The following is a 27,450-nucleotide window of genomic DNA, read 5'->3' as shown; positions in this document are numbered from 1 at the left end:
TGAAAGTCGGTACAATTATGGAGTCTAAAGATGCTACATTCTTTGAGGACATTTTTCCCATGAGAGATGTACAAAGCACTTCTAGACAGGAATCTGAGGAGACTCCTGAACCTGCCATTCCGATGGAATATTATAATCAAACACATGATGAAAATCCTGAGGAGGATAATGAGGAATCCCTTGGTAGGGGCAAGAGACAAAGGACTGTAAAGACCTTTGGTGATGATTTCTTCATATACCTCGTGGAGGATAATCCCACTTCTATTTCAGAAGCGTATGCATCTCCAGAAGCTGACTACTGGAAGGATGCGGTCCGTAGCGAGATGGATTCTATCATGGCTAACGGGACTTGGGAGCTTACTGAACGTCCTTATGGTTGCAAACCATTGGGATGCAAGTGGGTGTTCAAGAAGAAGCTTAGGCCCGATGGTATGATAGAAAAGTACAAGGCTAGGCTTGTGGCCAAGGGCTACGCCCAGAAAGAAGAAGAAGATTTCTTCGACACTTATTCACCTGTGGCCAGACTGACCACCATTCGAGTATTACTCTCGTTGGCGGCCTCGCATGGTCTTCTCATTCATCAGATGGATGTTAAGACGGCTTTCCTGAACGGAGAGCTAAAGGAGGAAATCTATATGCAACAGCCTGATGGCTTTGTGATGGATGGTCAGGAAGGAAAGGTGTGTAAGTTGGTGAAATCTTTGTATGGCCTGAGACAAGCGCCTAAGCAATGGCATGACAAGTTTAATGAAACGTTGACATCTGTTGGCTTTGTTGTTAATGAGGCTGACAAATGTGTATACTATCGCTATGGTGGGGGCGAAGGAGTTATACTGTGTTTGTATGTTGATGACATACTGATATTTGGGACTAATCTCAAGTTGATCGAGGAAGTTAAGTCTTTCCTATCTCAGAACTTTGAGATGGAGGACCTTGGAGTGGCTGATGTTATCTTGAACATCAAGCTATTGAGAGATGATGAGGGTGGGATTACACTTTTGCAATCCCATTATGTTGAGAAGGTGTTGAGTCATTTTGGATATTCGGACTGCAAACCATCTCAAACACCATATGATTCTAGTGTGCTGGTTCGAAAGTCTAAAGGCACAGCTATAGATCAATTGAGATACTCTCAGATTGTTGGTTCACTACAGTATCTAGCGAGCGCAACGAGACCTGACATCGCATTTGCTATTAGCAAACTGAGCCGATTTGTTTTCAAACCGGGTGATGTACATTGGCGTGCTCTTGAGAGATTTATGCGCTATCTGAAAGGTACTATGAACTATGGACTTCACTATACCGGATACCCGTCGGTACTTGAAGGGTATAGTGATGCGAATTGGATCTCTAATGCTGATGAGATGAAGGCCACAACTGGGTATATATTTACTCTTGGAGGTGGTGCTGTTTTCTGAAAGTCTTGCAAGCAAACGATCTTAACAAGATCGACAATGGAAGCAGAATTAACAGCATTAGACACATCGGGTGGCGAAGCAGAATGTCTTCGAGATCTGTTGATGGACTTGCCAGTGGTTGAGAAGCCGGTTCCGGCCATCCATATGAACTGTGACAATCAAACAGATATTGTCAAGGTGAAGAGTTCAAAGGACAACATGAAGTCCAACAAACACAAAAGAATGAGATTGAAAGCTGTCAGAAAATTGAGGAACTCCGGAGTGATAGCGTTGGATTATATTCAAACGGCTAAGAATCTGGCGGATCCCTTTACTAAAGGGCTATCACGTGTTGTGATAGATAACGCATCAAGGGAGATGGGTATGAGACCCACATGAGTTGCCATGGTAGTAACCCAACCTATGTGATCGGAGATCCCGTGAAGTAGGACCTGGGAAAACAAGCCAGTGGTGAACTGAGGAGAGTAACTTTAATAACCCACTCCATTGGAGATGCAATACTCTCTGAAACTGTATGGAAGGATGACTATTGTCTTAATGTGTTCCGAGGCTTATATGCATGAACAGGCCAGGAGTGTGACTAATATGCTCCACCCGAGGGGTCGGCCTTTGGCAGCCTCATATCAGTGAGACTTGTGGTGAAACTTCTTGACGCCAAACTGACAATTCAAGGCATAGTCCATTGTTCAGTTGTGAAGGAGTGTAACTACTTGGTCTAGGTGGAGCTCAACCTTAATCGGTCTCCACTGAGCTGCTGGTATATCAAAACAGCGTTTGGAACAAAGGACAAACTGGGCCCCTGAGATCTGGTGGGGGATTGTTGAAATATGAGATGGGCCTAGAGCCCATATGACAATTTCAGATTTGATCTCTAAGGGCCCATGTAGGTGGCATGACAAGATGGTGGGAAGTTTAGTCCCACCTTGGAAGTGGAAGGAGAGTTGGAGTGGTTTATAAGGGATTCTCTTCCTCATGCTATTGGAGCTTGAGAAGAGATGAGGCCCTCGCGCACTCCTCCTCCTCCGCTCGCCTTGCCACGCCTCGTCACGACGCACCGCGGGTTGCGGGATTGAGCCGAGCCGAGCTCACTCCTATGCGCTTCTTTTTGCCGGTCAGGAACGGAGAGTCTTTGACAGGTGGGGCCACGATCTGAGACGTCGGATCATGGGCTACCGACTTGGACGTGGGTTCGGCCCACGTTTCTCCACGCGCAGCCGCACATATATATGTGGGGCGCTGCCAACCCTAGCCGCCACGAAACAGAACGTGTTGGAAATATGCCCTAGAGGCAATAATAAAAGCATTATTATTATATTTCTTTGTTCATGATAATTGTCTTTATTCATGCTATAACTGTATTATCCGGAAATCGTAATACACGTGTGAATACATAGACCATAATATGTTCCCTAGTAAGCCTCTAGTTGACTAGCTCGTTGATCAACAGATAGTCATGATTTCCTGGCTATGGACATTGGATGTCAATTGATAACGGGATCACATCATTAGGAGAATGATGTGATGGACAAGACCCAATCCTAAGCATAGCACAAAGATCGTGTAGTTCGTTTGCTAGAGCTTTTCCAATGTCAAGTATCTTTTCCTTTGACCATGAGATCGTGTAACTCCCGGATACCGTAGGAGTGCTTTGGGTGTATCAAACGTCACAACGTAACTGGGTGACTATAAAGGTGCACTACAGGTATTTCCGAAAGTGTCTGTTGGGTTGACACGGATCGAGACTGGGATTTGTCACTCCATATAACGGAGAGGTATCACTGGGCCCACTCGGTAATGCATCATCATTATGAGCTCAAGGTGACCAAGTGGTTGATCACGGGATCATGCATTACGGTACGAGTAAAGTGACTTGCCGGTAACGAGACTGAACAAGGTATTGGGATACCGACGATCGAGTCTCGGGCAAGTAACGTACCGATTGACAAAGGGAATTGAATACGGGATTGATTAAGTCCTCGACATCGTGGTTCATCCGATGAGATCATCGAGGAGCATGTGGGAGCCAACATGGGTATCCAGATCCCGCTGTTGGTTATTGACCGGAGAGTTCTCGGTCATGTCTGCATGTCTCCCGAACCCGTAGGGTCTACACACTTAAGGTTCGGTGACGCTAGGGTTATGAAGATATTGTATGCGCAGTAACCCGAAGTTGTTCGGAGTCCCGGATGAGATCCCGGACGTCACGAGGAGTTCCGGAATGGTCCGGAGGTAAAGATTATATATAGGAAGTGCCTGTTTCGGCCATCGGGACAAGTTTCGGGGTATCGGTATTGTACCGGGACCACCGGAAGGGTCCCGGGGGCCCACCGGGTGGGGCCACCTGTCCCGGGGGCACATGGGCTGTAGGGGGTGCGCCTTGGCCTATATGGGCCAAGGGCACCAGCCCTACTAGGCCCATGCGCCTAGGGTTTCCACCACGGAGGAGTCCAAGTGGTGGAAGGCACCCCGAGGTGCCTTGGGGGGGAGGGAAACCCTCCCCTGGCCGCCGCACCTAGGAGATTAGATCTCCTAGGCTGCGCACCACCCCCCCTTGGCCCTCCTATATATAGTTGAGGAGAGGGAGGACTTCATACCTCAGCCTTTGGTGCTTCCTCTCTCCCCGTTACGTCTCTCTCTCGTAGTATAGGCGAAGCCCTGCTACTGTGACGCCCTGCATCCACCACCACGCCGTCGTGCTGCTGGATCTTCATCAACCTCTCTTCCCCCCTTGCTGGATCAAGAAAGGAGGAGACGTCATCCGTTCCGTACGTGTGTTGAACGCGGAGGACATCGTCCGTTCGGTGCTAAGATCTTCGGTTGATCACGTCGTGTTCGACTACATCATCCCCGTTCTTTGAACGCTTCCGCTCGCGATCTACAAGGTACGTAGATGCATCTAATCACTCGTTGCTAGATGAACTCCTAGATGGATCTTGGTGAAACCGTAGGAAAATTTTTGTTTTCTGCAACGTTCCCCAACAGTGGCATCATGAGCTAGGTCTATGCGTAGTTCTCTTGCACGAGTAGAACACAAAGTAGTTGTGGGCGTTGATTTTGTTCAATATGCTTGCCGTTACTAGTCTTATCTTGATTCGGCGGCATCGTGGGATGAAGCGGCCCGGACCGACCTTACACGTACTCTTACGTGAGAGGTTCCACCGACTGACATGCACTAGTTGCATAAGGTGGCTAGCGGGTGTCTGTCTCTCCTACTTTAGTCGGATCGGATTCGATGAAAAGGGTCCTTATGAAGGGTAAATAGCAATTGGCATATCACGTTGTGGTTTTGCGTAGGTAAGAAACGTTCTTGCTAGAAACCCATAGCAGCCACGTAAAACATGCAAACAACAATTAGAGGACGTCTAACTTGTTTTGCAGGGTATGCTATGTGATGTGATATGGCCAAGGATGTGATGAATGATATATGTGATGTATGAGATTGATCATGTTCTTGTAATAGGAATCACGACTTGCATGTCGATGAGTATGACAATGGACAGGATGATCATGGAGCCCCAAGATGGAGATCAAAGGAGCTATGTGATATTGGCCATATCATGTCACTATTATTATTTGATTGCATGTGATGTTTATCATGTTTTGCATCTTGTTTACTTAAAACGACGGTAGTAAATAAGATGATCCCTTACAACAATTTCAAGAAGTGTTCTCCCCTAACTGTGCACCGTTGCTACAGTTCGTCGCTTCGAAGCACCACGTGTTAATCGGGTGTGATAGATCCTTTCGTTCACATACAACGGGTGTAAGAAGTTTTACACATGCAAAAACACTTAGGGTTAACTTGACGAGCCTAGCATGTGAAGACATGGCCTCGGAACACAGAGACCGAAAGGTCGAACACGAGTCGTATGGAAGATACGATCAACATGGAGATGTTCACCGACGATGACTAGTCCGTCTCACGTGTTAATCGGACACGGCTTAGTCGACTTGGATCGTGTAACACTTAGATGACTAGAGGGATGTCTAATCTGAGTGGGAGTTCATTAATAATTTGATTAGATGAACTTAATTATCATGAACTTAGTCTAAAATCTTTACAATATGTCCTGTAGATCAAATGGCCAACGTTGTATTCAATTTCAACGCGTTCCTAGAGAAAACCAAGCTGAAAGACGATGGCAGCAACTATACGGACTGGGTCCGGAACCTGAGGATCATCCTCATAGCTGCCAAGAAAGATTATGTCCTACAAGCACCGCTAGGTGATCCACCCCCCCCACACAAACCAAGACGTTATGAACGCTTGGCAGACACGTACTGCGATGACTACTCCCTCGTTCAGTGCGGCATGCTTTACAGCTTAGAGCCGGGGCTCCAAAAGCGTTTTGAGAGACATGGAGCATATGAGATGTTCGAAGAGCTGAAAATGGTTTTTCAAGCTCATGCGGATCGAGAGATATGAAGTCTCCGATAAGTTCTTCAGCTGTAAGATGGAGGAAAATAGTTCTGTCAGTGAGCACATACTCACATATGTCTGGGTTACATAACCGCTTGACTCAGCTGGGAGTTAATCTCCCGGATGACGCGGTCATTGACAGAATCCTCCAGTCGCTTCCACCGAGCTACAAGAGCTTTGTGATGAACTTCAATATGCAGGGGATGGAAAAGACCATTCCTGAAGTATATTCAATGCTGAAATCAGCAGAGGTAAATCAAAAAGGAACATCAAGTGTTGATGGTGAATAAAACCACTAAGTTCAAGAAAGGCAAGGGTAAAAAGAACTTCAAGAAGGACGGCAAGGAGTTGCCGCGCCCGGCAAGCAAGCTGCCGGGAAGAAGTCAAAGAATGGACCCAAGCCTGAGACTGAGTGCTTTTATTGCAAAGGGAAGGGTCACTGGAAGCGGAACTGCCCCAAATACTTAGCGGACAAGAAGGCCGGCAACACCAAAGGTATATTTGATATACATGTAATTGATGTGTACCTTACCAGTACTCGTAGTAACTCCTGGGTATTTGATACCGGTGCCGTTGCTCATATTTGTAACTCAGCAGGAGCTGCGGAATAACGGAAGACTGGAAAGGACGAGGTGACGATGCGCGTCGGGAATGGTTCCAAGGTCGATGTGATCGCCGTCGGCACGCTACCTCTACATTTACCTACGGGATTAGTTTTAAACCTCAATAATTGTTATTTAGTGCCTTTGAGCATGAACATTGTATCAGGATCTCGTTTAATACGAGATGGCTACTCATTTAAATTCGAGAATAATGGTTGTTCTATTTATATGAGAGATATGTTTTATGGTCATGCTCCGATGGTGAATGGTTTATTCTTAATGAATCTCGAGCGTATTACTACACATGTTCATAGTGTGAGTACCAAAAGATGTAAGGTTGATAATGATAGTCCCACATACTTGTGGCACTGCCGCCTTGGTCACATAGGTGTCAAACGCATGAAGAAGCTCCATGCAGATGGACTTTTTAGAGTCTCTTGATTATGAATCATTTGACACGTGCGAACCATGCCTCATGGGAAAAATGACCAAGACTCCGTTCTCAGGAACAATGGAGCGAGCAACCAACTTATTGGAAATCATACATACTGATGTGTGCGGTCCAATGAGTGTTGAGGCTCGCGGTGGCTATCGTTATGTTCTCACCCTCACTGATGACTTGAGTAGATATGGGTATGTCTACTTAATGAAACACAAGTCTGAAACCTTTGAAAAGTTCAAGGAATTTCAGAGTGAGGTTGAAAATCAACGTGACAGGAAAATCAAGTTTCTACGATCAGATCGTGGAGGAGAATACTTGAGTCACGAATTTGGCACACACTTAAGAAATGTGGAATAGTTTCACAACTCACGCCGCCTGGAACACCTCAGCGTAATGGTGTGTCCGAACGTCGTAATCGCACTCTATTAGATATGGTGCGATCTATGATGTCTCTTACCGATTTACCACTATCATTTTGGGGATATGCTTTAGAGACTATCGCATTCACTTTAAATAGGGCTCCGTCGAAATCCGTTGAGACGACACCGTATGAATTATGGTTTGGGAAGAAACCTAAGCTGTCGTTTCTAAAAGTTTGGGGATGCGATGCTTATGTCAAGAAACTTCAACCTGAAAAGCTCGAACCCAAGTCGGAAAAATGCGTCTTCATAGGATACCCTAAAGAAACTTATGGGTATACCTTCTACCTCAGATCCGAAGGCAAGATCTTTGTTGCCAGGAATGGATCCTTTCTAGAGAAAGAGTTTCTCTCGAAAGAAGTAAGTGGGAGGAAAGTAGACTTGATGAAGTATTACCTCTTGAACCGTGAAATGGCGCAACTCAAGAAAATGTTCCTGAGGTGCCTGCACCGACTAGAGAGGAAGTATGATAATGATCAAGATACTTCTGATCAAGCTCCTACTGAAATTCGAAGGTCCACAAGGACACGTTCCGCACCAGAGTGGTACGGCAACCCTGTCTTGGAAATCATGTTGTTAGACAACGGTGAACCTTCGAACTATGAAGAAGCGATGGCGGGCCCGGATTCCGACAAATGGCTAGAAGCCATGAAATCCGAGATAGGATCCATGTATGAAAACGAAGTATGGACTTTGACTGACTTGCCCGTTGAGCGGCGAGCCATAGAAAATAAATGGATCTTTAAGAAGAAGACAGACGCGGATGGTAATGTGACCATCTATAAAGCTCGGCTTGTCGCTAAGGGTTATCGACAAGTTCAAGGGGTTGACTACGATGAGACTTTCTCACCGGTAGCGAAGCTAAAGTCCGTCCGAATCATGTTAGCAATTGCCGCATTCTACGATTATGAGATATGGCAAATGGACGTCAAAACGGCATTCCTTAATGGTTTCCTTAAGGAAGAATTGTATATGATGCAGCCGGAAGGTTTTGTCGATCCTAAGAATGCTGACAAGGTGTGCAAGCTCCAACGCTCATTTATGGGCTGGTGCAAGCATCTCGGAGTTGGAACATTCGCTTTGATGAGATGATCAAAGCGTTTGGGTTTATGCAGACTTATGGAGAAGCCTGCGTTTACAAGAAAGTGAGTGGGAGCTCTATAGCATTTCTCATATTATATGTAGGACATACTTTTGATGGGAAATGATATAGAACTCTTGGACAGCATTAAGGCCTACTTGAATAAGAGTTTTTCGAATGAAGGACCTTGGAGAAGCTGCTTATATATTAGGCATCAAGATCTATAGAGATAGATCAAGACGCCTCATAGGTCTTTCACAAAGCACATACCTTGATAAGATATTGAAGAAGTTCAATATGGATCAATCTAAGAAGGGGTTCTTGCCTGTGTTACAAGGTGTGAAATTGAGCTCAGCTCAATGTCCGACCACGGCAGAAGATATAGAAGAGATGAGTGTCATCCCCTATGCCTCAGCCATAGGTTCTATTATGTATGCCATGCTGTGTACCAGACCTGATGTAAACCTTGCCGTAAGTTTGGTAGGAAGGTACCAAAGTATTCCCGGCAAGGAACACTGGACAGCGGTCAAGAATATCCTGAGTATCCAAAGGATGGGAAATAGTTTGGACTCTGTTTTCTCGTTTATGGAGGATGACGAAGAGCTCGTCGTAAAGGGTTAACGTCGATCTGGCATTAGCTTCGCACACGATCGATGACTCTGAGTTTCGACGGGCCAATGATTCTAGAGTTATGCACTCATACGGTCACGCAAGTCACAACGCACCGCTGTAATTAAGACAGAGTGTATTATGTTGAATGTGGTGGAGCAGTGAGCTGGTGCAGCTGCAAACAGAGCGTCGTGGCGGGATCTACATGTGAAGCGGAGTACATGGCAGCCTCGGAGGCAGCACATGAAGCAATATGGGTGAAGGAGTTCATCACCGACCTAGGAGTCATACCCAATGCGTCGGGGCCAATCAAACTCTTTTGTGACAACACTGGAGCTATTGCACTTGCCAAGGAGCCCAGGTTTCACAAGAAGACAAGGCACATCAAGCGTCGCTTCAACTCCATTCGTGAAAATGTTCAAGATGGAGACATAGAGATTTGTAAAGTACATACGGACCTGAATGTAGCAGATCCGTTGACTAAACCTCTCCCTAGAGCAAACACATGATCAACACCAGAATTCCATGGGTGTTCGATTCATCACAATGTAACTAGATTATTGACTCTAGTGCAAGTGGGAGACTGTTGGAAATATGCCCTAGAGGCAATAATAAAAGCATTATTATTATATTTCTTTGTTCATGATAATTGTCTTTATTCATGCTATAACTGTATTATCCGGAAATCGTAATACACGTGTGAATACATAGACCATAATATGTCCCTAGTAAGCCTCTAGTTGACTAGCTCGTTGATCAACAGATAGTCATGATTTCCTGGCTATGGACATGTGGATGTCATTGATAACGGGATCACATCATTAGGAGAATGATGTGATGGACAAGACCCAATCCTAAGCATAGCACAAAGATCGTGTAGTTCGTTTGCTAGAGCTTTTCCAATGTCAAGTATCTTTTCCTTTGACCATGAGATCGTGTAACTCCCGGATACCGTAGGAGTGCTTTGGGTGTATCAAACGTCACAACGTAACTGGGTGACTATAAAGGTGCACTACAGGTATCTCCGAAAGTGTCTGTTGGGTTGACACGGATCGAGACTGGGATTTGTCACTCCATATAACGGAGAGGTATCACTGGGCCCACTCGGTAATGCATCATCATTATGAGCTCAAGGTGACCAAGTGGTTGATCACGGGATCATGCATTACGGTACGAGTAAAGTGACTTGCCGGCAACGAGATTGAACAAGGTATTGGGATACCGACGATCGAGTCTCGGGCAAGTAACATACCGATTGACAAAGGGAATTGTATACGGGGTTGTTTAATCCTCGACATCGTGGTTCATCCGATGAGATCATCATGGAGCATGTGGGAGCCATCATGGGTATCCAGATCCCGCTGTTGGTTAATGACCGGAGAGTCATCTCGGTCATGTCTGCTTGTCTCCCGAACCCGTAGGGTCTACACACTTAAGGTTCGGTGACGCTAGGGTTATGAAGATATGTATATGCAGTAATCCGAATGTTGTTCGGAGTCCCGGATGAGATCCGGGACGTCACGAGGAGTTCCGGAATGGTTCTCTCTCGCAGTATAGGCGAAGCCCTGCTACTGTGACGCCCTGCATCCACCACCACGCCGTCGTGCTACTGGATCTTCATCAACCTCTCTTCCCCCCTTGCTGGATCAAGAAAGGAGGAGACGTCATCCGTTCCGTACGTGTGTTGAACGCGGAGGCATCGTCCGTTCGGTGCTAAGATCTTCGGTGATTTGGATCACGTCGTGTTCGACTACATCATCCCCGTTCTTTGAACGCTTCCGCTCGCGATCTATGAGGTACGTAGATGCATCTAATCACTCGTTGCTAGATGAACTCCTAGATGGATCTTGGTGAAACCGTAGGAAAAATTTTGTTTTCTGCAACGTTCCCCAACAGAACGCATCTCCGCCTCCACGCCCACGTCGTTCCTCTGCTGCTGCTGCCGCCGGCGACTCTGTCCCGTTCACCGCGTACACGGTTGACGGGAGAGCAGGCCTCTGAAACCCAGCCTCTCCGGATCCTGTACAGGAGAGGGGCGATTAGGTTTTTGGGTAGCGACTACGCGACTGCTCGCTTCTGTTCATCTACGTCCACATCACCTTCGTCATCACCATGTCGACCGACGCCGACCGTGCCGCCGCTGAGAAGGCCGAGGCCGACAAGAAGGCCGCCGAGGATGCCGCGGCTACTGCCGCCGCCACCGCCGCCGCATGGCCGATTGGAGGGTATACATCGTTTATCCCTCTCATGTTTCTTTCTGTTGTAGTAGTACTAGCGATATGCGTAGATGTTTCCACTATATGCGTAGTACATGCTCTGTTAGATCGTAACCAGTGTGTTGTCAATGATGTCAATGTCATGCTCATGATTTATTCATGGATTAATTTAATCGGAAAACTGCCTATTTTCTTATCAAATTTTACAACCTTTATGAGAGCATTAAAACCTACAGAGTCAGGCACTCCTCCTCATGACATCATTAGACTTATAGAGTTGTTTCTCCAACATGTATAACCTTCCTTGTATTTGCTTAATCACTGGTAACCCGGCCTGAAGTATCCAGTGCAGTATAATGAGATCTCCGTAGCACATCGGAGAATACCTTCAGTTCCTTTTTTTTGACAACAGGCCTCGATGGCATAAAAGAGTAGCTCAACGCACTGGTGAGGCGGCCTGTGGCGCTTGGAAGCCGATGAGGCCGAAGAGCGCCAGCGAGGCGAGCAACTGCAGTATGATAGAGATGGAGGGCGGAACCAGCCATGAGTTGAAGGCAAGTGACGATGTAGGGCGGCTTCAGGCGATTCAGAGTAACGGCGGAATGAGGCGGGTCACTGCATGGCGACTCGGAAGGTAGGCGGCTCAGAACGGCACGGCGGCTCCGCGGTGATGGGACGGCGAGGCCGCAGAGTCGGAGTTGATCCCCTCATCCTTGTGCTCGTCCTGGTCGTTATCGGTTTGACCATCCCCCATTTGTGTCCTCCGGGTCGTGGGCTCGTGGCCCCCTTTTCTCTTTTCTTTTTACTTCGCTAATCCCTGGTGTTTTGCCTTGTGACCACGTGACAGCCTTCTTGGTGTATATTTCCTGTATGAATTTGCCAAGGTAGATCCCATCTGGTTGCTTCCCCTTGTAGCAGTTTTGGCCAATAAAAAATTTGGAGTTGTAGATCAACTTAGCCATCACGTGGCAGAGTACTAATTGAAATAGTACCATTGCTACTGTTGGTTCTTCCCATTGTTTTGCAGGTCTTCATGTGAGGACACAGTAGCTGGTCTGACCCTTTGCATGTACGTGTGCCTAACTAGGTCGATTGGAAGAAAACAAGGACTATAGCGACTTGACCATTGCGCAGGATTGCTTCACGTCAGCCTCCATGTATCCGCCGCGTAAACCGAGAAGGAAAAACTGTAACGGAAAGTTTAATCTCGGTCTTTGTGATTTTTCCGGACGACGGCGTGGAGCCCACGCAACCCTAGTTCTCTCCTGATCACAATCTTGTATATGCTCTTCCGACTGTTCGTCGTTGATGTATATCCTTTCTTCATCCAGAAAATTGCGAACTCTTCGATCCTCGAAGAAATCTCTCCAAGAACCTAACACCACCGTGCGGGGCCTTACGGTGGGCGCCAACTGTCGTGGAATTGTCACGGCAGATATCCTAGTGTGAGGACTTAGTCGTGAGGCCAACGCATCTATGTGGTAGCTTGAGAGGAGTTGAACGGGACGAGAGACACAAGGTTTTACCCAGGTTTGGCCCCTCACGGTGGAGGTAAAAGCCTACATCTTGCTTCATTGATATTGATCATGATCACGATTACAAGGGTGCTCTACCTCGAGAGCTATTGAATTGTCTGTCTAAACCTAACTTGTCAAACTTGTCTCTCCTCCTTGGGGAGCCTTGCCCCTCCTTATATAAGTTGAAGGGATTGGCTTACATGTAGAGTCCTAGTAGGATTAGGACTAGTCTCTTTTCTATTACAAGACGGATAGGAATCCAGGTCTTATTCAAACTGTTTAAGTCGGCCTGCTGGGCCACCTCCCATGATGGGCCGCGGCCTACCCCCATGAGGATACCCATGTCCTATATCCACGACACTACTAGCGCCAAGCACGATGTTCCTTGGATCATTTGCAAAAAATCAAATTCAGCATTTAATGCTCTCCACTGGCTAGCATCTGCGAGGTGTCTCAGCTTGAGATCATCTCCGTCTTCTGGCTTCACCCTCTCCACGTGCCAGCGCATAAGCTTTGCTTCTTTAGGATCTACGAAATACCGCTGTAGACACGGAGTGATTGGAAAGTACCATACAACTTTTTTTGGAGCTTTCTTTCCGGCCTTTTTATATCGTGAAGCATTGCACTTTGGACAGATGGTTTTTTCCGCATGCTCGTTCTGATATATGATGCAATCATTGATGCATATGTGTGATATCTAATGTGTGGCAGATCAAGAGGGCACACGATTTTCTTTGCCTCCTCGACACTAGTAGGACACGGGCTTCCCGCGGGAAGAACCTTCTTTAGATACTTCAGAAGCTCATCCAGGCTTGCATCCGTCCATTTGTTTTTTGCCTTCGTCTTTAGAAGTTCTAGTGTGAAACTCAAGCGGGTCACATTGGGATCGCAACCATCATACAAAGGAGTCATCGAGTCTACCTCCAGTTGCGCCAGTTTGGCCTCCTCTCTAGAAGCAGCTCTGTCGCTAGTCATCTTCTTGCGAAGCAGGTCTCGAACATGCGGGGCAGGAGGGGGAGCATTGAAAGGAATAAGCAAGGTGCAAGGAAAGGGGGATAAAGGAAGGGGGAGGAAGAAGAGTGGGGAGGAAGAAGGGGGGGGAGTGGTAGGTGGCTGGTGGCCATAGCAGTAGCGCGGTCGCGCTACTGCTATGGGCGCCCGCAAAATATCTACGGCTAGGTATTGCACTACCTATAGCGCGGGCTAGGATAACACGCTACTGGTAAAATGTTACCGATAGAAGAAATAGCAGTGGCGCATTTAGGTAAACAGGCGCTATAGATCCTAAACTAACAGTAGCGCCGGTTAGACGACCAGCGCTGCTAATATTTATTGATCAGAGGGTGTGGTGTGTTACACTTAGCAGTAGCATGGTACTAGGAAACAAGCGTTGCTGCTAATGAATACCAGTAGCGCTCTTTCTACCCAACGCTACTACTAACTACTAGTAGCGTGGGGTCATAAACAAACGCTACTGGTACACTTCTATCTATAAGAATTTTCCTAGTAGTGTAGTTTTTAATGGTGAACATCTCTATGTTGATCATATCTACTATACGATTCATGTTCGACCTTTCGGTCTCAATGTTCTGAGGCCATGTCTGTACATGCTAGGCTCATAAAGTTTAACCTGAGTATTCCGCACGTGCAAAACTGTCTTGCACCCGTTGTATGTGAACGTAGAGCTTATCACACGCGATCATCACGTGGTGTCTCGGCACGACGAACTGTCGCAACGGTGCATACTCAGGGAGAACACTTATACCTTGAAATTTAGTGAGGGGTCATCTTATAATGCTACCGCCATACTAAAAAAATAAGATGCATAAGAGATAAACATCACATGCAATCAAAATATGTGACATGATATGGCCATCATCATCCTGTGCCTTTGATCTCCATCTCCAAAGCATTGTCATGATCTCCATCGTCACCGGCTTGACACCTTGATCTCCATCGTAGCGTCGTGGTCGTCACGCCAACTATTGCTTCTAGAACTATCGCTAACACATAGTGATAAAGTAAAACAATTACATGATGATTGCATTTCATACAATAAAGTGACAATCATAAGGCTCCTACCAGTTGCCGATAACTTTTACAAAACATGATCATCCCATACAACAACGTATATCACATCATGTCTTGACCATATCACATCACAACATGCCCTGTAAAAATAAGTTAGACATCCTCTACTTTGTTGTTGCAAGTTTTACGTGGCTGCTATGGGCTTCTAGTAAGAACCGTTCTTACCTACGCATCAAAACCACAACGATGTTTCGTCAAGTTTGCTATTTTCACCTACTACAAGGACCGGCCGTAGTCAAATTCAATTCAACTAAAGTTGGAGAAACAGACACCCGTTAGCCACCTTTATGCAAAACAAGTTGCATGTCTGTTGGTGGAACCGGTCTCATGAACGTGGTCATGTAAGGTTGGTCCAGGCCGCTTCATCCAACAATACGGACGAATCAAAATAAGACGTTGGTGGTAAGCAGTTGACTATGATCGCCCACAACTCTTTGTGTTCTACTCGTGCATACCATCTACGCATAGACCTGGCTCGGATGCCACTATTGGGGAACGTAGCATGCAATTTAAAAACATTTCCTACGATCACGCAAGATCTATCTAGGAGGTGCATAGAAACGAGAGGGGGAGAGTGTGTCCACGTACTCTCGTATACCAAAAGCGGAAGCGTTAGCTTAACGCGGTAGATGTAGTCGAACGTCTTCTCGATTCAACCGATCAAGCACCAAACGTACGGCACCTCCGAGTTTTGCTCACATTTAGCTCGATGTCGTCCCTCGAACTCTTGATCCAGCAAAGTGTCGAGGGAGAGTTTCGTTAGCACGATGACGTGATGACAGTGATGGTGAAGTGATCCGCGCAGGGCTTCGCCTAAGCACTACGACAATATGACCAGAGGGGTAAACGGTGGAGGGGGGCACCGCACACGGCTAAGCACAATTGATATGTCTTAGGGGTGCCCCCCGCCCCGTATATAAAGGAGGGAGAGGGGAGGAGGCCGGCCTAGGGCGTGCCAAGTGGGGGGATCCCACTTGGACTCCTAGTCCTATTCGGCCCCCTTCCTTTTATCGGAGGGGGAAAGGGGGAAGGAGAGGGAGAGGGAGAAGGAAAGGGGGGCCGCGCCCCCTCCCCTAGTCCAATTCGGACTCCCCATGGGGGGGCACCTCCTTGTGGGTTGCCTTGCCTCCCTCCTATGGTCCATAGGGCCCATTACTTCCCTCGGGGGGTTCCGGTAACCCCCCGGGTACTCCGATAAATACCCAAAACACTCCGGAACCATTCCGGTGTCTGAATACTATCGTTCAATATATCAATCTTTAACTCTTGACCATTTCGAGACTCCTCATCATGTCCGTGATCTCATTCGGGACTCCGAACAATCTTCAGTCACCAAAACACATAACTCATAATACAAATCGTCATCGAACGTTAAGCGTGCGGCCCCTACGGGTTCGAGAACTATGTAGACATGACCGAGACACATCTCCGGTCAATAACCAACAGCGGAACCTGGATGCTCATATTGGTTCCTACATATTCTACGAAGATCTTTATCGGTCAAACCACAATGACAACATACGTCATTCCCTTTGTCATTGGTATGTTACTTGCTTGAGATTCGATCGTCGGTATCTTCATACCTAGTTCAATCTCGTTACAAGCAAGTCTCTTTACTCGTTACGTAATGCATCATCCCGTAACTAACTCATTAGTCACATTGCTTGCAAGGCTTATCATGATATGCATTACCGAGAGGGCCTAGAGACACCTCTCCGATATTCGGAGTGACAAATCCTAATCTTGATCTATGCCATCCCAACAAACACCTTCGGAGATACCTGTAGAGAATCTTTATGATCACCCAGTTACGTTGTGACGTTTGATAGCACACAAGGCATTCCTCCGGTATTCGGGAGTTGCATAATCTCATAGTCAAAGGAATATGTATAAGTCATGAAGAAAGTAATATCAATAAAACTTAACAATCATTATGCTAAGCTAACGGATGGGTCTTGTCCATCACATTATTCTCCTAATGATGTGATCCCGTTCATCAAATGACAACACATGTCTATGGTTAGGAAACTTAATCATCTTTGATTAACGAGCTAGTCTAGTAGAGGCATACTAGGGACACTTTGTTTTGTCTATGTATTCACACATGTATCAAGTTTCTGGTTAATACAATTCTTGCATGAATAATAAACATTTATCATGATATGAGGAAACATAAATAACAACTTTATTATGCCTCTAGGGCATATTTCCTTCAAAATATAGGAGCGTTAGGCCGATAGGAATGAATGTTGATCTTTGAACTTCATGTTGTTTATAATGCATAACAACAAGGAGGTTGTGCCGCCATTGGACAAGGGCAAGGAGGTCGTGCCGCCATTGGACAAGGGCTAGGTGGTCATGCCACTGTTGGAGGATGACGTGGTGGTGCAGGATCTCCCTAGCGCCAAGAGTATGAACTACAGGCACTACCATGACAAGGCAGGGCTAACCCACTTCTGTAAGGTGATCCTTACTCCGAAGTTGGAGAGCCTGCGTTTGCCTCTGGACTCCACGAAGCACTTCCTTATCGTCTCTAAGGAGTTTAGGCTCAAGACAAACACTGGCTGCGTTTGGAGGGTCACAGTCCAGGTGATCGACAGCAGGGTCACCCTTGTTCAGGGTCGGGCCCCCTTCGCCGCTGTTCACCAGATCAGGATCAGGTACATGGTGCCCTTCAAGTTGTTGACTCCCGACACCCTGAAGGTGATCGTCTTCAACGACGACGGTGTGGAGATGGTCACCAAGTGCAAGAAGCACGACGATGCCTTCGTCGTGACTGCCTAGAGAGCTCTTGTTGCCCGTTGCATATTGTATGTTGCTTGTTAAGGTTTAAGACTATATTCTGTGGTGCAGTTTGGTTTAAAACTTATCCTACCATGTTAAAATTGTTTTAATGTGTGGTTAATACTTTTATGTGTGCTCTATTCGTTATGTTTGCTCTAGTTTTGTTGTTAGCTATCTATGTGTGCCTCTAGTAACCTCATCGCACCAAGGAGGAGGTTACCAGACAATTGTCTTGCATGTCTCATACCTCCGTTTAGTGATCCGATAATGATACAAATGATACAAATTAACCTACCAGTAATGTGCCACACAAATTCTATAATTTCTTTGTTAAAACCAGTAGCACATGCTTGATACAGTAGTAGTACTACGGATTGCGTATTTTCAACTGATTTGGCACCAAGCCCAGCAAGGACTCAATTAAGGAATATGCACCGGAGAGGTTCAGGCAAACCAAACCGAGCAGTACCTGAGTGTCTGTGTTTATCTATCGAAAAAGGCTTTTGCCTCACTTTATATACTCCCTTCGTTTCTTTTTACTCCGCATATAAAATTTGATCAAAGTCAAACTATACAAAATTTGACCAAATTTATATAAAAGAATATGAACATCCACAATACTAAAACTATATAGTATGAAAATACGTTTCATGATGCATCTGATAATATTGATTTTATATTGTTAATGTTTATATTTTTTTAATATAAAATTTGTCAAATTCTACAAAGCTTGACTTTGATCAAACCTTATATGCGGACTAAAAAGAAGCAGAGAAAGTATAAAACAATGATCCTCAACAACCCGATACAAACACCCATCAACACTACACATGAACACACCAAATATAGGGTACATAGACGCTGAGCGTAGCAAAAAAAACCCTAGCGCTACAAGAGCAACCGGGACCCTCAACTGTGAACACGCCACCGTGAAGAGATGAAGCCACATACGACGAATCGTGGACTCCAAGTCGGCACCTTCAGAAAGGATACGACACCGGAGCATCGCCACCTCCCGACCCGAGGATCAGAGTTTCCTCTAGAGCAACACGACGGGCAATGAAAGCCGCAACGACGCCTTCAAGACGGGAACGAGTTTCGCCGCCGCCGGTCCGCGAAGATAGAACAGGTTTTCACCCCGGCCAACACTCAACACCACACCCCCGCGACCATGCCGCCCACACGATCATGGCCACTGAGCAGCACCTAACCACGGGCTCTGCCCATGAGCACCGCGGAACCACCACCAGGGCAGCCGCCCCGACAGCCAAGACCTAGACACCACCTCACTCGAGACCCACCGCTATCCCAACCAAAGATGTGGGCGGAAAGGACCCACCTTTCGCACCCCCTGGGCTGCGCCCAACGCCTCCATCGACTCGTCCTGCTGCCGGGCGCGAGACAAGGTCAGTCATGCTACCGGATGCGAGACGAGGTCGGTCATGCTGTCGGGCACGAGACAAGGTCAGTCCTGCTACCGAGCGCGACGAGTGATGGACCGTACCAGACGGAGGGCTGAACCTTCGATGACGGTAGCGACCCAATGACGAGGAAAGGGACCGAAGGTCGAAACGGGCCGCCTATAAACGAGCCGACGCCGGAAAACAAGCTGTCGTCGCCGCAGCCGACCCGCCGAACTGCCGTGATACCGACACAGCTAATGGAAGCCGCCACGCCCAGAGGGCCGAGCCACCTCGCCGCCGCCGCCCATGGCTGGAGCAGCTGCCCCGCCGGGTCGCTGCCCCAACCCGCGCCGCCCGCCGAAGAAAAGCGCCAGATCCGACTAGCACACATCCACCGCCACCAACCCCAGCCCGCCTCCAGCCCCCAACCGAAACCAGAGGAGAAGGGTGAGACCCACACCACTGTGCCGCCACCTCCGCCAACAGACCACCACCGCGAAGATGACCGCCCGCAACCCGCACCCACCGCGTCTGGATCTGGCAGCCCGCCTTCACCACACCGCCCGTGCACCACTTGGGCGTGGCCCGTCACGCCGCCACCGCACCCGCGCGCCACCACCAGCGCCGATGCGACGCTGCACGGTGGAGCCGCACGGAAGCGCGACTACCAGGTCCGGGGCTGTCGGCCTGCGTTGGCCACCCCACACGAAGAGACAGGAGGGGCCCCGCCGCCGGCGGCGGCGACCGGGCTTCGCCCGTCGGCAGCGCAGTAGAAGGGGTGCGCTGGTGGCGCTGGTGTGGTCGCCCTCCCCGTCCTTGTGTTTACCTAGGGGAGTTTAGGAACTGGGGATGAGATGAATAAACTTGCGGATGAGCACTTGAGCAGAGGTTGTTGCTGCCCCAGACCTACATAGACCAGCAGCGAGCAGTCGCGCCGTGCAACGGGCAGCAAGCGAGTGGGAGGACGCCGAGACACGATCAATACTAGAAGGAGGCGGATGACGGTTTGCTTCTTGTTTAATTCTTATTAATTGTTTTTTTAACGATTAGTACTACTATTATTAGTCTATTGATTGATCTTCCAAGGGTCAAAGCGGCAAACTGCAGCTGTTTTTTTTTTAGCATAACTGCAGCTGGTTTATCCTCTCGTTTACCGTTGTGTTGCAGGACACGGACACCTTTTTTAATGGTGTTTTGCCGTGACGTAATTAAACACCCAAATCCACGATTAGCAACGTACCTCCGTCAATCTCAATCCGCAGCTGCATATTAATGCCATGAACGCAGGGTTGCAATACCACAATTACCCACCTGATCGAGTATCATCATCATAAGCTCAGGGAGATATCCTCCAATCGCCGAAACAAAAGGCCGAGAGGATGAGCGGCCGTAGGCTGCCGCTACTGCTGGTCGTGTTGACGGCACTGATGACGTTGACGACGGTGAAGGCCGAGTACAATGTCGTGGACTACGGCGCGAGGCCCGACGGCGCGGCGGACTCGGCGGGGGCGTTCCAGGCCGCGTGGGGCGCAGCGTGCAACGACACGGGGAGCTCCGGGTCCCGGCCGGTGCTGCGCGTGCCGGCGGGCAGGTTCCTGCTCAGCCGGGTCTACTTCAAGGGCCCCTGCCGGAGCGCCGGCGTGGTCGTGGCCATCGACCGCAACGGCACCGTCTTCGCACCGCCGACCGTGGACAGCAGGGCGTGGATCATGTTCCACCACGCCGACGGCCTGGCGCTCCGCGGTGGAACGTTGGACGGGCAGGGGCAGGAGTACTGGGCGTGCAAGAAGTCCGGCAGGTGCACCGGGCAGGGCCCCACGGTGAGTGATGACATGACCTTTTCTCGGTTATTTCTATGCAATGCAATTGGGTTCGGTTTCCCTGTGACGGACGCCTTACGTACATGCACCTGCAGACGCTGGACATTAGCCAGTCCAAGGGCGTGAGCGTGAAGCAGCTAACACTTCTCGACAGCAAGAACGTCCACATGGCCATCTTCGACTCCACCGGCGTGACGGTCCAGGGCGTCAGGATGGTCGCGCCAGCCAATAGCCCCAACACCGACGGCATCCACGCCCAGCTCTCCCGCCACGTGACCATCCTCAACACCACGTTCAGCACCGGCGACGACTGCGTCTCCCTGGGGCCAGGCACCTCCGACGTGCTCATCAGGGACATCAAGTGCGGCCCGGGCCACGGCATCAGGTGCCACCTTCAGTTGCCAGTTCATGCATCATCCATTATTATGTTTGCTTGTGATTTCGTTTGGGCAGCGTTTGATAGCATTGGTTTTGTGTTTGCGTTGGATGGACGGTGGCAGCATCGGGAGCATGGGAGGGCAGCCCGGCGAGGAGGGGGTGAGGAACGTGACGGTGGAGAGGGCGGTGCTGACGGGCACGACGAACGGCCTGCGGATCAAGACGTGGGGGATGCCCAACCCAGGCTCCGTCACGGGCGTCTCCTTCTCGCAGGTCACGATGCACGGCGTGGCGAACCCCATCCTCGTGGACCAGAACTACTGCCCCCGCAGCCGCAAAGTCGATTGCCCGGGCAAGGTACGTACCCTAAGAGATGCCACCATTGCGCAGCATCGATCTTCATCTCAAGCTCCGTACGCGTGAAGCCATCGGCTTCGACTGTATCACGAACTCTGTTGTTGTCTGTACATGCAGAGCTCGGGGGTGCAGATCAGCGACGTGTCGTACGAGGACATCGAGGGCACGTCGAGGACGCCCGTGGCCGTGAAGTTCGACTGCAGCGACACCAACCCCTGCAGCGGGATCAGGCTCAAGAACATCAGGCTGACGTACCGGCACAGGCGGCCGGCGCAGGCCAGGTGCCGGAACGCCGCCGGGTCCGTGTCCGGAGAGGTCACGCCGCCGAGCTGCTTCTGACGACCGAGCCGCCGGAGCGCCGGCCGGCCGTAGAAGCGTGCGCGTCTCCTCGATTCATTGGTTTCTGTAAATAATTCTCTTGCTTGATTGGTTCGTGAACTACTACTAACACCTTGCACAGTCGCGGGAGTGTGCAGTGCTACCAAATCCAAGGTTTTTTTGGAGGCGGGTAATGCTACCAAATCCATTAATCATTGCTTGGTGTATCTCAAAGCGATCCTTACATGTAGCCCAAAGTAGTGCTTAGTAATTTTAGCGGATTTGCTCATTCTCAATTGATTGAGAAATAGTTAAACCATAATTAACGACAACAATTTCCCGTGGTTGTTCTTGTGGATTTTATTTTTGAATTTTCTGTTTGTTTTTTTGTTTTGAGATATCGAATCTTTGTGTAAAATCATACGGTTATAATTTGTAAGCGTAGAGGGGCGGCAAGAAGCAACCGGAATAGCAAGCTAGTTCTTCTAGTGCATTTCACAAATACCTTGTCTGCATGCAGAAATCTGAACCATATAATAAAATCCACAAACACCAAGCTATGTAATGTCCACCAACAACATACACGCGAGAGCAGCTCACAAAAACATCAATACCCCAACATAAACGTCAATGTATCAAAAAATTCACACATGTCATGCCTCCAATATCAACCCAATCAAACTATACTGGAGCAACATGTCCGAATAGCAAACAAGCACTTAAAAAGTAACCAATATGACAAAAGAAACACCAAATCAAAGGATAGACAGCGAGCAACCCTCCACTGTAGCGATGAATCAAGTACAAGGCAGAGGCTCCAAATCTTCAATTTTAACACTCAAATTTGGATATATTTGTAGATCAAAAGGCCTCACTTCTCTCCCTACTCTAGAAACTCAATCGAGAATAGAAAAACTCCAAATCTCTATTCCCGAGCTTGGGAAGACAGTTTTGCCGAAAGCCACCTCAACTTGCTAGTACTCCCTCCGGTCCTTTTTACTCTGCATATTAGGTTTGTCCGAAGTCAATCTCATCCAACTTTGACCAAGTTTATATAAAAAATTATAGACATTCACATAACAACACCAATATCATTACATTCATCTTGGAATATATTTTCATACTATATTTATTAGATATTATAGATGCTAATAATTTCTAATATAAATTTGGTCAAACTTAGCAAAGTTTGACTTTCGGCAAATCCCATGTGCTCTACTCCAGCCTACAATATGTCTATCTGTTGTTTTGTAATGACCAAAATGGCTTCCAATGATGAAATAAGAGATGCACATTATCATATAACTTGATTGATATGTTTAACTAATTGAATCAGCATATCCGTTGAAATAAAGGAATGCAGCCCGGGCGAGTGTCGTCAAAAAATTAATTATGCTTAATTTAGCCAAAATCTTTTCAAAACCTTAGTATCTAAAACACCATGATTAGTTTAGGTGCAATGTATATTTAAAACTGTGGTAATGTAGAACCTCAATATTCAATGTTGGCAATGAGTAGTTCAGTCTGCCAAAACTAGTTTGGTTTATAAAAAGAGGCCAATACCTCTTTTTAAGATGCTGCGGAAGAAATACCTAAGGCATAAAGGTTTAAAAACTGTTATTTTAGAAAAAAATACTTTTTTTGCGAACCAACTTGTGGTTGGATGGTTAGAGGGACTGTGGTATCCCCAGCCCACCAGGGTTCAAATTCTGGTGCTCGACTTCGTAAATTTCAAGATGATATGCCGGTTCAGTATTTCGGAGATGCTCATATGGATAGGGTGTGCGTGTGTGCGTTCATAGAGGTGAGTGTATGCGCGTGTATATTTTTTTTGCAAGGTAATACGTTTCTCATTCATAAAATAAAGATCCGGTTACAAGACACGTAAACACCGACATTACAGTACTAAAAGGATAGGATAATCCTACGCAAAAAACCAGTGCCTGTCCCTCTCCTTCGGCACCACCGAAGCAACCACCAAGAGAGAGAAGACAGATCACCTCTTCACCCGAGCTCGACGCGGCTCCATCGCTGATCTGCAGCTTTATGGACCTCCAAAGTAGTTTGCCAAAAGCAAAACCATTGTCGTTGAAAGAATCAGACCGGGGCAACGTGTCCCCGGACACGCCATCGAACTCCAGACCTGACATCCTCACACGACTACAACGTCGGAGGAGAAAACCAGAACTGTCAGCCTCCAACCACACACCCAGCACATGATGCACCATCTTCCAGCTGTCAATTGCGCAGGCCACCGTCTGCGCGTACTCCCGGATGATAAAACCTCCCTGCTCCACCATGACGTCGGAGATAACGCCGCAGCAACGGGGACAGAGCAGAAGGAGAGACACACCTGATGGAGTCGCCACCGCCGCCTCGCCGACACCATCCATGAACCCTAACTTCGCCGATCTGAAGGATCGGCAAACACACGATGCCATCAACTTCGAGACGCCGCCATGAAGGACATCGCCGGTGTGGGAGTGGAGCTGAGGCAGATTTATTCGTCTGGGCGCCGCACCCACCACCCCAACGACGCATCACGACATACAAAACCAAAACCTAACTACAGAGCGGAGGAACGGGGGCCCCCCTCCCTCCCGCCACCGAAGCAGCAGACGGAGGGAGAGAGGACCAGCGATCTCGCCGGTGAAGATCGGTGGTAGGCTGGTCGCCTGCCTTGTCGCCTGGCGGCGGCTAGGTCAGGGGAAAACGATTCGCACAACGTGGATTATGCGCGTGTATATGAGCGCTTGTGTCTGTACTGATGTTAAAAAAATACTTTTTCAAATACCTAAGAAAAACGTCGGCACGGAAATACTTTAAAGGGTCCGTCTATGTTACATCTAGATGTGAGATAATATCTCACATCTAAGTATAGTGTCAGCATTATCTTATTATTTTATTGTTTGTCTTGTTTGTTTGATTTAGTTTGTCAAAGCCTCCCAAAAAAAAAAACATCTCGCCCCGCACGTCCCACCATATGTGTATCTAATAGCTAGCTAGTTGTGCACAATGCATGTGCGATGGCTGTAGCCTATGCATTGCTCGATGTACATGATGCAGTGCTCGATGTAGCTTATGCGTCCGGTAGCAAACTTTTACAAGTACGTCTCTGATCGCTAGCTTCTAATAGGCTAACAGGATTTGTTGTTGTTTTTTTGCGTTATCACTTTTTTTTCGTTTTTTCACAAAAAAAATTATTCATGAATTTACATAAATGCTTTCAAATTAGAATTTTTTTAATGAATAAAAAATTGTTTTAATATACGGTGAACAATCCTTTAACATACGATGACCATCTTCTGAATATACACTAACTTTTTGTACTATAAATTGAACATTTTTAATATACAGTGAGCTTTTTTATATATGATGAATTTTGCTAATTATACACAATGACCATTTCTTTAATATGCACTTAACATTTTTTAGTACACACTTAACCTCTTTTAATATACGATGAACTTTTTTAATATATGGTGAACATTTTTCTAATATGCACTAAATTATTTTAAAACTCATACTGAACAATTGATTGTACACTCAATAAATGTTCACGAAGTAGAAAAATATTCACGATATTCAAAATTTGTTCGCAGATTAAAAAAATGTTCGCCGATTCACAAACTATGTTCACAAATTTCCGAAATATTCATATTTTGAAACAGATTTAGAAATTATAAAAAGGTAAGGAAATGAAGAAAAAACAAGAAGAATTTTAAGAAACAAACAATGGTCCCTATTACAAGTCGAGAGTGGACTTGCAACTAGGAGAAAAAAATAATGGGCCTAGTTACGAGTCGAGGTTGGACTTACAACTGGATTAACTACACGAAACTACGATGCCCATTGTGAATCGTGGGTGAATTTGCAGCTGGGATGGATACAAACAAACCAGTTGTGAGTGAGAGATTGGACTTGTAACTCGGACAATAACAAAACCATGACCCAAGTTACGAGTCAAGGGTGAACTTGCAACTGGGATGAAAACAAACTATGTCATAGTTGAGAGTCGAGGATGGACTTACAACCGGGATAACTACACAAATACTACGATGCTAGCTGCAAGTCGAGGGTGCACTTGCAACTGGCAAAATAAATGACCCAGTTGCGAGTCTGAGGGTGGACTTGCAACAGGGACAACAACAAAAGTATAGGCCCAATTGCGAAGCGAGGGTGGACTTGCAACTGAGATAACTAGAAAATTACGAGTCAAGTTGCGAGTCAAGGGCGGACTTGCAATTGGGATGAAATAAACAACATGCCTAGTTGCAAGTCAAGAGTGGATTTGCAATTGAGACAACTACACAAAACTACGATGTCTGTTGTGAATTGAGGGTGGACTTGCGACCGAGATAAAAACAAATGGCCCAGTTGCGGGTCAGAGATTGGACTTGCAACTAGGACAACGACAAAATCATGCCCAAGTTGCGAGTCGAGGTGGACTTGCAACTGGTATGCAAACAAACAACGGCCTAGTTGTGAGTCGAGCATTGACTTTAACCGGAACAACACAAAATTACGATGCCAGTTGCGAGTTGAGGGTGCACTGCAATTAGCAAAACAAAAGGCCTAGCTGTGAGTCGGAGGAACAAGGACAACAAGAAAACTATGGGCTGAGTTGCGAGTCGATAGTGGACTTGCAACTGGGACAACTACAAAACTGCAACCCCAGTTGCGAGTCAAGGGTGTACTTGCAACTGGGATGAAACAAACAATGGCCTAGCTGCGAGTCAAGGGCGGACTTGCAATTGGGAACTACACAAAACTACTATGCGAGTTGTGAGCCGAGGGTGTACTTGTATTTGGGAACAAAACAAACGGCCCAGTTGTGAGTCGGAGCTGGACTTGCAACTGGGACAACAACAAAACCATGCTGAAGTTGCGAGTCGAGGTTGGACTTGCAACTAGGATGAAAACAAACTATGGTCTAGTTGCAAGTTGAGGACGTACTTGCAACGGGGACAACTACACAATACTATGATGCCATCTACGAGTCGAGGGTGCATGACAAAACAAACAACCGAGTTGTGAGTCGGAGGGTGGACTTGCAACAGTGACAACAAGAAAACTATCAGCCTAGTTGCGATTCGGGAGTGGAACTGCAACAGAGACAATTACAAAACTACAAGCCCAGTCGCGAGTCAAGGGTGGACTTGCAACTGGGATGAAACAAAGAATAGGCCTAGTTGCAAGTCAAGGGTGGACTTGTAACTGGGACAACTACACAAAACTATGATACTATTTGTGAATCAAGGGTGGACTTGCATCTGGGACAAATGACAGACTACAAGCCCAGTTGCGAGTCGAGCGTGGATTTGCAACTGGGATAAAAACAAAACACATGCTCAGTTGCAAGTCGATGGTGGGCTTGCAACTGGGACAACTACGAGCTAGTTGCGAGTCAAGGGCGGACTTGCAACTGGCACAACTATGAATCTACGAGCCCAGTTGCGATTAATGGGTCAAATTGCAATTGGGTTGAAACAAACCATGAGCCCAATTGCGAGTCAAGGGTGGACTTGCAATTATAATGAAAAACAAAAACATAGGCTCCAGTTGCGAGTCAAGG

The 27,450-nt window shown here is 47.3% G+C and overlaps 1 protein-coding gene across 1 annotated transcript; it reads left to right on the top strand.

The window, feature by feature from the left end:
• The first annotated feature begins 20,323 nt into the window (after nucleotides 1-20,323).
• LOC125553560 (polygalacturonase-like) lies at nucleotides 20,324-22,084 on the top strand. Its single transcript, XM_048717333.1, has 4 exons — nucleotides 20,324-20,822; nucleotides 20,918-21,207; nucleotides 21,323-21,557; nucleotides 21,675-22,084. The coding sequence occupies exons 1-4, from the start codon at nucleotides 20,382-20,384 to the stop codon at nucleotides 21,894-21,896; spliced, it is 1,188 nt and encodes a 395-aa protein (XP_048573290.1). The 5' UTR covers nucleotides 20,324-20,381; the 3' UTR covers nucleotides 21,897-22,084.
• The last annotated feature ends 5,366 nt before the right edge of the window (nucleotides 22,085-27,450 follow it).

This window comes from Triticum urartu, chromosome 4 (assembly GCF_003073215.2).
Source record: "Triticum urartu cultivar G1812 chromosome 4, Tu2.1, whole genome shotgun sequence".
NCBI classification, from domain to species: Eukaryota; Viridiplantae; Streptophyta; class Magnoliopsida; order Poales; family Poaceae; genus Triticum; species Triticum urartu.
This window is presented reverse-complemented; position numbering and strand designations above follow the sequence as displayed.